General features: G+C 60.7%; 1 protein-coding gene across 3 annotated transcripts; it reads right to left on the minus strand.

Moving 5' to 3' along the window:
• Nucleotides 1-35: 35 nt before the first annotated feature.
• On the minus strand, nt 36-10225 carry PRICKLE4 (prickle planar cell polarity protein 4). 3 transcript variants are annotated; one of them, XM_039695957.1, is made up of 11 exons: nt 10095-10225; nt 8921-9561; nt 8667-8769; nt 8264-8396; nt 4347-4481; nt 4119-4217; nt 3475-3612; nt 3183-3383; nt 2798-2984; nt 1435-1707; nt 36-899 (listed from the first exon to the last, which is right to left on the minus strand). In XM_039695957.1, exons 5-11 carry the CDS (start codon nt 4476-4478, stop codon nt 442-444), a joined length of 1488 nt encoding a protein of 495 aa, XP_039551891.1. In that variant the 5' UTR covers nt 4479-4481; nt 8264-8396; nt 8667-8769; nt 8921-9561; nt 10095-10225; the 3' UTR covers nt 36-441. The 3 variants fall into 3 exon arrangements, with proteins under 3 accessions (XP_039551891.1, XP_039551890.1, XP_039551892.1); XM_039695956.1 differs by having other exon boundaries at nt 9933-10125; XM_039695958.1 differs by lacking the exons at nt 8667-8769; nt 8921-9561; nt 10095-10225 and having other exon boundaries at nt 8264-8503.
• Between the last annotated feature and the right edge of the window lie 4 nt (nt 10226-10229).

The following is a 10229-nucleotide window of genomic DNA, read 5'->3' on the forward strand; positions in this document are numbered from 1 at the left end:
CAATGGGCCGGGAAGGAACAGGGCAGACCCTGCGTTCAGATTTCAGCCAGACTTTATTGCAGCTTCGTCACCGGCGGCAGCAGAGCCGCGCCCCGTGGTGGCAGCAGGACACGGTGCCACCAGGGATGGACAGGGGTGGCACTGGGGCACAGAGCAGTCCAGGGAAGGAGCCCCGGTGGTCCCCAGCAGTGGGGGGGTGCAGGCAGCTGCCCTTGTCTGCAGCTCAGCCGCTCTCCGAGGCCGGCCCGGCCCCGCTCCCGTCCTGCTTTACCCGTTCCTAATCACGGCAGGAGCTGCAGGTTCTGCTCTGCCAGCAGCTGCCGGGGGCAGGGATCCCAGCAGCTTCTCCCACCAGCCTTGGGCCGCCTCCAGGATGTGCTTGGAATGCGCTGGGGCCGTGGCAGGACCTGGCAGTGCCACTCGGGGAGCCCAGACCCGCCGTTAGGACACGCTGCAGTGCTTGGCCGTCCTGCCCCTGCCCCTCCCTGGGGGCTCCCTGCCCAGGGAATTCATCCCGGGCTTGGGGATGGGCTTCCCGAAAAAGAAACCCTCCTCCTCCGAGTCTGAGTCCGAAGATGAGGAGCAGGTGGGACACCAGGAGTCGTCCTCCTCCGTGCCATCCTCTGCCCGGGGGCTGTGTCGGGGAGCGGAGGTGCCCGCTTGGAGCTGTGCATTTCCACTGCCTGCAGCTCTTCGGGGTTCAGGGGCCCCCAAAAGCGGGTGGCCCGAGGCTCTGGGCTCGTTGGGCCCAGGCTGGGGGGCCGAGGGGTGGCCGGCTGGGGGTGCCAGCACCCCTGGGTGCTCCTTGGCAGCGTCGCTGCTCTGCTCCCGTGCGGCGGCTCCGAGATCCTCGGGGCTCCTGAACGCGGGGTGCACTGGGGCCTGATCCGAAAACGCCTCTGGAAGAGGGGAGGGGGGAGGAAGGGAGGAAGGAGAGGCTGAGCCTGCCCTCCCACAGCAAGGGCGGTCTCGGGACACAACGGGGTGGCACCACCCACTCCCAGCTCCCACCGTGGGGAGTTTATCACCAATTCCCATGGTGTGACGTTCCCAAAAAAGTCCTCAGAGCCTGGATTTGCTCCTGCTCCCCTCCCACCCCATCCAGCAGGATCCTACCAGCCCCAAAATCCCTGGATTTTCTCCCACCCCAAAAGAGCAGGATCCTACCAGCCCCAAAATCCCTGGATTTTCTCCCCTCACACCCCAAAAGAGCAGGATCCTACCAGCCCCAAAATCCCTGGATTTTCTCCCCTCCCACCCCAAAAGAGCAGGATCCTACCAGCCCCAAAATCCCTGGATTTTCTCCCACCCGAAAAGAGCAGGATCCTACCAGCCCCAAAATCCCTGGATTTTCTCCCACCCCCTCCAGCAGCATCCTACCAGCCCCCAAATCCCTGGATTTTCCCCCTGCCACCCCCTCCAGCAGCATCCTACCCTCCCCTTCCCCGCGCTGCCTGCAGCCCCCCGCGGCTCGGGGCAGGGCCGTGCAGTCGGGGGACGGCGCGGAGGCGAACGCCGAGTCGGAGGAGTCGGAGGCGGTGGAAGAGGCGTCCTGGCCGCGGCCGCAGGTGTCGGAGCAGAAGAGGCGGCCGCGGCGGCAGGTGAGGGGCTGGCCCCGCAGCGGGGCCCGGCACAGGCTGCAGCAGAAGCAGGCGGCTCGGGCGTGCCAGTGCAGCCCCTGGTGCGTGACCTGCTCGCTGTCGGCGCCTGCGGGGCAGCCACGGGTGAGGGGAAGGGTCTCCAAAACAAAAAAAACAATAAAACCCAACCAAAAACCAATAAAAACCACCAAAAAAACCCAATAAAAACCATCAAAAACCAATAAACACCACCAAAATCAATAAAACCCACCAAAAACCAATAAAAGCCACCAAAAACCAATAAAAACCACCAAAAACCAATAAACCCCACCAAAACCCAATAAAACTCACCAAAAGCCAATAAAACCCACCAAAAAAACAGTAAAAACCACCAAAAACCAATAAACCCCACAAAAAATCCCAATACAACTCACCAAAAACCAATAAAAACTGCCAAAAACCAATAAACCCACTAAAAACCAATAAACTCCACCAAAACCCAATAAAACCCACCAAAAACCAATAAAACCCACCAAAAACTAATAAAACACACCAAAACCCAATAAAACTCGCCAAAACCCAATAAAAACACACTCAAAACAAATAAACCCTACCAAAAACCAATAAAACCCACCAAAATCAATAAAAACCCACCAAAACCAATAAAAACCCACCAAAAACCAACAAAACTCACCAAAAACCAATAAAACCCACTAAAAACCAATAAAAACCCACCAACACCCAATAAAACCCACCAAAACCAAGGAAACCCCACCAAAACCCAATAAAACCCACCAAAAATCAATAAAACCCACCAAAATTCAATAAAACCCACCAAAACCCAATAAAACCCACCAAAAATCAATAAAACCCACCAAAACCAATAAAACCCACCAAAACCCAATAAAACCCACCAAAACCCAATAAAACCCACCAAAACCCAATAAACCCCGCCAAAAACCAGTAAAACCCCCCAAAAACCAATAAACCCCACCAAAAAACCAATAAAACACACCAAAAACCAATAAAACACACCACAACACAATAAAACCCGCAAAAAATCAATAAAACCCACCAAAAACCAATAAACCCCACCAAAACCAAATCAGACCCACCAAAAACCCACCAAAACCCAATGAAACCCCACCAAAACCCAATAACCCCCCCCAGAACGCGTGCTGGCAGGGCCCGGGCGCCCCGCGGGGCGGCGGCCGTACCGATGGGGTCCCCGCAGGCCTGGCAGGGCTCGGCGAAGAGGCTCTCGAAGCAGCCCCGGCAGCAGGGCCGGCCGCTGCGCATGACGTAGCGCTGGCCGCGCAGGGGCTCGTCGCACTCCAGGCAGCAGAAGTGCTCCGGGTGCCAGCGCCGGCCCTCGGCCTCGATGCACTCCTCCATGAAGATCAGCTGGAAGGGGGGGAACGAGCGCCAGGCTCTCAGCGCGCCGCTGGGAACGCCGTGGCGCTTCGGTGCGCCGGGCCCGCAGCCCGTGGGGGTCTCAGGAGGGAACATTCCTCCAGCCCATCGGTGGTTTTGATGGATTTGGAGCCCGGGGGTGTTTAACAGCCAAAGGCAGGTCAAAGGCTCTCCCTGCCCGGCACCCACCTGGTCGCAGGAGGCGCAGCGGGGTCGGAAGAGCTCGGCGTGGTGCCGGCCGCAGTAGATCCTCCCATCCTGCTGGAAGTAGATGAGATCCACCAGCTGCTGGTGGCAGAAGTGGCAGGAGAAGCAGGACGGGTGCCAGAAGTGGTCGCCCAGGCGAGACGCTGAAATCCCCGGGTCGCCTTTGTTCAGCCTCCGGCCGCACTGCAAGGAGGGGGACACGGGGGTTTGGGGCAGGGCTGGCTTCTGGGGATGGGTCCCTGGCAGGGAACGGGAGCTGGAGGGGACACCTCACCTTCCTGCAGGGACAGCCGTGGCAGGGACCCGGCACGGGACACGCCAGGCCCTGTCCCTGAGCCTCCTGTCTGCGGCGGGCGCTGAAGGCGCGGAGCTGGCGCCGCTCCTCCTCGGCGAGGCCGGGGCAGTACCGCTCCTGTGGGGCACGGCGGTCAGGGGCTGCCCTCTGAGCCCTTGGGGGTTTGGTTTTTTATCTTTTCCATACATTTATAATCCCGTGATTCTTTAGTGTGTGACTCTAAGCTCCACACGCAGTGTCAGATTTTTGGGCAGACACAATTCCTCTCCAGGCCTAGGAATCAAGGACACCTCACTGCCTCAGGCCCGGGAGATGGAAACAAAAGCGAGTTGGGGGAGCAAATTGGGGGGTCAATGACTTCATTACCTGAAGCTGTAATTGGAAAATTAGCCCCCAATATGCAAATGGCCCAAACTTATAAAAGTTCAAAACTACTCAAACAGGTGAAACCCATGACCCATGGTCCATTTTTGGGTGGGCTTCATCTGCCCTAAATGTATCTCAAGGCCCTCCAATAAACAAATCTGCTTTTTATCCCCTTAATTTGGCCTGGCCTCTGTTTTTAGGCATCTCCACAGCAGGAGAGCCCGGGGAGGGGGCAGCAGCCGAAGGAGGGGTCTCACATCGCAGTCCTGGGGCGGCAGCTGCTGCAGGAGGGCTCTGGCGCGGAGCCGGCTCCGCTCCGAGGGAGAGCCCGGCGGGGGCCCGAAGCACGGCGGGACCTGGGGACAAACAGCCATGTCAGAGGGGATCAAATTGTGTTTATGGCAATAAAACGTGCGTTTAACCCCAGAAATGAGGCGCTGCGGTGTGGGAGCCACGCGGGGCTGGGGAGAGCGGGGACTGCCCACCTCGGGGGGCTCCGGGTACTCTTCCAGGGCACAGCCGGAGTCGCTGTCGGACGAGGCCGGGGGGAGGCCCCCGGTGGTGCCGCAGGGAGAGGGCTCGTCCCGCTGGGGCCATGCAGGGCTCGGCAGGGACATCCGCTGGGGACAGAGCACCGGGGTCACACACGGGGCGGGGAGCAGGGATCCAGCCCTGGACACGGATCCGGTGTCCCTGCGGCAGCAGGACAAGCAGGCCTTGTCCCTCAGAGGGACACTGGGCCACGTCCAGCTGGATGATGCTCCAAGGCACCACGGCCTCGAGATCTTTGGCTGAACACTGCGGGAATCCAAGGGATTTTTGGGGGAGTTCCTTTCTCTTTGGGGGTTACAGTGAACCCACACCAATGGTAGCTGGCAGGGCTGGGGCTTTGAGCGGGATGGGATGGGATGGGATGGGATGGGATGGGATGGGATGGGATGGGATGGGATGGGGGTGGGATGGGATCCATGGCATGGGACGGGATCCATGGAATGGGATCCATGGGATGGGATCCATAGGATGGGAATGGGATGGGATGGGATCCATGGCATGGGACGGGATCCATGGGATGGGATGGGATCTGTGGGATGGGATGGGATACATGGGATGGGGATGGGGATGAAGCCAGGCAGGGAAGACCCCAAATGCCCAAGCTCAAACTGGAACAGGCTTTGGAAAACAGCAACACCCACAGCAGGAGGTTTCCCCCAGATGCCACAGCTAATCCCGGGTCTAGTGGCCCATCCCTGAGTGGGAACAGTCCGAGGCTGAGCCCAGCTCAGTGGAAAATAATTCCTTCCCCTCGGGCTGCCATTGTTCTGCCCAGGGCTGTTCCTGCCCGGCTGTCCCAGCCCACAGCACACGCCTGGCTCGGGGTGAGGCGGTGGAAACCCATCTGGAGCCGTCCCCTCCTCCCCAGGCGGGCTCTTTCCAGCGCCGCGCTTCCTTCCTGCCCCGGCTTCCCAAAACAAAGGCGAGGTGCTGATGTGGTGGCTCCTGGGGTTCCCTGGATGCCAGCCCAGAGCCTGACGGCCTCAGCCCGCGCTTCCTGCCCTGCCACGGGGAGCCAGGCTGGGATGGAGGGGGGAAATCACGGGGCTGTGATCCAACACGCCCAGGGATTCACCCCTGCAACGCCCACCACGGATGGATCAACCCCTCTGGAAAATGTTCCAAATGTTCCATGCACAAAACGGTCTCAGGGATGAGGGGTGGGAACCCCCACAGCACGAAATTTTGGCTCTCCCAACACTTCTGCCACCACGAGGATCCATTCCCTGCTGGTGTGTCCCCCCTGCCAGGGACATCCCAGTGTCCCCAGTGCTCCCAGCAAGCACCTCCAGCCCTTCCCGAGGCTGCTGGGCTGTGGCCGGGAGCAGTGGGATCAGCCGGGGCAGCTCAGGTTTCCCTGCCCCGCTGCCGGGTCAATGATTAACGCCGCAGATCTGCTAATCAGAGAGATAAAACAAAAGGCCTGCTGGCTTTTTCCTGCCGTTTGGGGTCTGGAACCCCGGGGCAGCCCGGGGGGGACGCAGGGCTGGTTGTGGGGTGTTGTTCAAAGCTGTGCTTTGGGATAGGGATGAAATAATCTGGATTTACTGTGTGTTTGCTGCCCAAAAAGTGCCTTGCTGGCTTGGTGAGGGACCACAGCAGGGCCAGGGAGGAGCAGGGCTGGGGGAGACCCTGGCACGCCGAGTGGGGACCCTGGTGTGCAGCCCCAGCTCTGCTGCTGCTGGTTTGGGAAAGGTGCCCCCATTTCTGCCTCCCGCGGGAGGTGGGGGCGTTCCCGGGCTCATTAAGCCTCCAAGCTGCATTTGTGTAATCTCCTGGAACCGTGCTGTTAATTAGACCCCTGCGATGCTCTGGGGACTCGGGGGGGGCTGGCAGTGCCAGCCCCGAGGGGCACCGGGACCCCATCCCAAGGCACGGGGGGGTGACACCGGGGGAGGGCGGCTCGGGCCGGGCTCCCGGCTGCTGGGAACGCGCGGGGATGTGCCGCAGAGCCCAGCCCAGCCCGGTTTGATGCGATTACGCCGGCTGGCAGCCGTCTGGGCTGTAAACAAGTCCCTGTAATTAGCCCCAGACGGTGACAGAGGTACGCGCCTCCCATGCTAAAGAGGCAGGCAGCCCCGACAGGTCTGGCTCCTCTGCTCCCCGGGCCTGTCCCCTCTTCCTTCCTGCCCTCCCTCGCTGCCTCCGGGCGCTGCTGGTGCCTCCCTTCCCTGCCGGGGGGCACGGGGATGCTCCCAGCCTTGGCACCGTGCTGGCACTCTGGGGGAGCTGCCTCTCCCTGCCAGCCAGCCCCCGAGAAGGGACGAGTGACAGACCAGTCGGGCGGGCTGGGTGGCACTGCCTGGCATCGCCTTGGCTGCAGATCCTCTGTCCTGCCGGTGGGAGCTCCTCCGGATGCGTTTTTGCCCGCGCTCCCCTGGCTCTCCAAAGCATCGGAAGCCGTCGCGGCTCCCTGGGCACAAAGAAGCTGAAATTCCTGGGAATACTAATCTGATTTGGCTCGGCGGGAGCAGCCCCCGTCTCCAGCTGGCTGCGGGAGCCCGTGCGGGCTCGCAGCCCTCTGCTGCCAAGGTCACACATTAACTCGCGGCTCAGCCTGCTCGGAATTCAGCCCAGGCTCCCTGTGGAGCCGCATCCCTGCCTCCAATTTCCTTCTGTGTTTCCCCAGGGAAACAGAACCTCTCCAAAAAGCCCCTCAGAGCAGCACTGGCAGCTCGCAGGGGCGCAGCTCCGCGCTGGCCTCACCCACGGGATAACCTGTTTGTGCTTGAGCTCCCGTCAACACAGCTGCGCTGCAGGAGCAGGAAAAAAAGCCGGGGAGCAACAAAGATGCAGAGCAATAAAGATGCAGAGCAATAAAGATGCATCTTTTGGGGCGAGATAAGCCGAGGGCTGGCAAGGAGAGCCGGAGCAGCAAGTCCTGCCCGACCGGGAGCCGGTCGCACCGAGGAGCCCACGGTGCCTTTTGGACCTGGGGTGGCACCGGGTGGAGCAGCCCGTGGTGCCACCGCTGGGCACAGCAGAGTGGTGGCGTTAAAAACGCCTTTGCAGCCCCCCAAATGATGGGGGAGGGTCTCAGCGTCCTGCTCTGCCACTCTGCCCCCTGGCACCAGAGGGGACCGTGCCCTGCTGGCTCACCGGGGGATGTGCCAGCGCTGCCAAGGGCTTTTCCTGCTGTGTTTTCGCTCCGTCCCGCAGGCACGGCAGGGAGCTGGAACCCCTTAACCCACCCTGGCTCGCCCATTCCTGCACCCGCAGGTACGGACCGAGACCCCCGCCCCTCCTCTCCCTGCGGCCACCGGGATGGAGACTCGCGACCCCTCCTCTCCCCAGTGGCCACGGGAAGAGGAGGGACGCCTCACTCCACCCTCCCCGCGAATGAAGACCCCTCACTCCACCCTCCCCGCGACCACCGGGATGGAGACTCGCGACCCCTCCTCTCTGGTGACCACCACAGCGAAGGCCCCCACCCCTCCCTGTGGCCACCAGACTTCACCCCGGCAGGTCCAAGGGGTCCCAGCTCCATCCCCGACCCCGGTTTAACCCGTTCCCGGCCAGCCCCAGCCGCAGCAGCGATGGTGGAAGCAGCGCTGTGCCCGCGCACCTGCCCGCTGCGGGCTGGCAGAGCCTGGCACGATGGAACGGGCGTCACCTCCTGCTCTCAGGGGACACTTCCCGAAAACAAAGACCGCGGGGACAGCGATATAATCTCCAAACAGCCCAAACCCCCCTGCTCCGCCTCATCCCCGTCCCCTTCCCCTCGCAGCAGCACCCTCCCGCTGCCCCCTCCTCTCCACCTCCCTCTCCCCCACCTCCATCTCCCCTCGGAGCCGGGCGAGCCGAGCCCGGCAGCCCCCTCAGTCCCTTCCAGTGTCACTTTTAGCCGTACCTGCCCCTTCCCGGCGCTCCGGGCCCCGCTCTCCGCCGCTCCGGGCTCGGCCGCCCGCTCCAGCCCCGCGCCGGCCGCCGCCGTCCCGCCCTGCTCCGGAGCACGCCAGGGAATGGAGCCTGGCCTGGGAAAACTTTGCAAAGCGAAAGGAAAACATCCAAGCTCAGGCAGGGAAACACTTTTTTTTTTTTCCTTTCTTTCCTCTCTCTCTTTTTATTTTTTTTCCCCTGCCTGCCCAGGCACTGGCTCCGCGGCAGCCGGGGTCCTAATTAGAGGCTTTTTAGCCTAAACCTCGGGAGCCAGCCAATGGCTGGAATTCCAGGGCAGGCAGGGAGGGGAAGGGGGGGGAGGACATTAACCCTACAGGGGAAGGAGCTGCCGATGACATCTGCCTCGCTCCTACCTCTCATTTCCCGAGCGCCCGCGCCCTGCCCTCCATCTGCGGCTCGGTTCACCCCAGGTTGCCGTTTGATGACTTTTATGATCCCGCGCGGTGATTTATTTCCCTGCCGAGATCAGAAAGACTTGAAGCTTCATGAAAGAGGGGGAAGTGTCATTACACCCCAATTTAGAGGTGGAGAAACTCCGGCTGGGCTCTCACAAAGGAGTTAGCCAGCGGCAAGTCAGGATGTCCCAGTTTCCACAAGCCCTGCGCACCTGACGAGGCTCCTCGAGCCATCCCAGACCGGCTCCGGCTGCAGCAATTCCACCCGGGCAGGACTCAGGGGAAAATTTCTCAGAGCCAGACGCGAGGCACAGCGTCCTGCTTGTGTTTCTCACCGTGCTGTAAGATTTTCCTGCCCGCTGATGTGACTCTGGGGACGAGAATTGTCACAGCATCCCCAAAAACCCTGAACATCTGCAGGGGCCGGGCTGGATCTGTGCCACCTGCGTGGTCCCGGAGCTGTGGCTGGGTTTGGGAGCCCTGAGGGGTGCAGGTGGCTGGTGCTGCTGCTGGGATCGGGGCTGGGGCAGCAAAGGGCACAGGGGTGGTGGTTTGGAGGTGCCAGGCTCCGTGGCACCGCTGGGTGAGGCAGGGCAGGGCGGTGCTGGGGCACAGGTTGTGGTGCTGCTGCTTTATGGAAGTGGTTGCTCCATCCCTGGAAGTGTCCGAGGCCAGGCTGGGTGGGGTTTGTGATGCTTTCTTGGGATTTTGGCTTTTATCTTTTCCATACATTTATAATGCTGCAGTTCTTCAGTGTAGAACTCCAAACTCCATACACAGTGCCAGCTGCTGCTTCCCCATTTTACAAAACCTTTCCTCTCCAGGGAATCAGGGACACCTCCCTGCCTCAGGCCTGAGAGATGGAAACAAAAGTGATTTATTTGGGGGGGAGCAAACTTGGGGTCAGTGACTTCATTACCTGAATCTGTAATTTGAAAATTAACCCCCAATACACAAATGACCCAAACCTTATAAAAGTGTGAAACCCCATGACCCGTGGTCCATTTTTGGGTGGGCTCCACCTGCCCTAAATGCACCTGAAGGCCCTTTAAAAAACAAAACTGCTCTTTATTTTCCAATTCTATTTGCTCTCTGTTTTTAGGTAGCCTGGATACCCAAACATCCAGGTACCTGCATACCTCCCACCTGGAGCAGCCTGGGACAGTGGGAATTGTCCCTGTCCGTGGCAGGAAAGCGATTTTTAAAGTTTCTTCCAGCCCAAACCTTTTGGGGATCGTCTGCACAATCCCCTGAGCTGGGGGAGAATCGGGAGGAGGAGGAGGAGGAAGAGGAGGAGGAGGAGCTGGCACTGCCCAGGCTCCCTTTGATGTCCCCACGCTGTTTTTCTGCTGTCACCCACTCCGAGCTCGGTCCCTGCAGCTTTACCCTGGCCCGGAGCTGTCTGGACTTTGTCCCCGCGGGTGGTGACAGGGCCCCCCTCGTCCCCCGCTCCCCCCAGGCCGGACGGATCCCTGGGCAAAGTCCTCTGGGCACGGGGGGACAGGCAGGGCACCGCGGCTT

The sequence above is a fragment of the Passer montanus genome, unplaced genomic scaffold (assembly GCF_014805655.1).
Source record: "Passer montanus isolate IOZ18808 unplaced genomic scaffold, ASM1480565v1 scaffold93, whole genome shotgun sequence".
NCBI lineage: Eukaryota > Metazoa > Chordata > Aves > Passeriformes > Passeridae > Passer > Passer montanus.

What these genes read in the sequence shown, in the direction of transcription:
- PRICKLE4 (XM_039695957.1), bottom strand. Translation starts at nt 4,478, where the DNA reads ATGTCCCTGCCGAGCCCTGCATGGCCCCAGCGGGACGAGCCCTCTCCC. An exon ending in ACGGCTGTCCCTGCAGGAAG is followed by an intron (nt 3,384 to 3,474) that starts GTGAGGTGTCCC and finishes CCCTCCTTGCAG; the next exon opens with TGCGGCCGGAGGCTGAACAA. An exon ending in GGCCTGCGGGGACCCCATCG is followed by an intron (nt 1,708 to 2,797) that starts GTACGGCCGCCG and finishes GCTGCCCCGCAG; the next exon opens with GCGCCGACAGCGAGCAGGTC.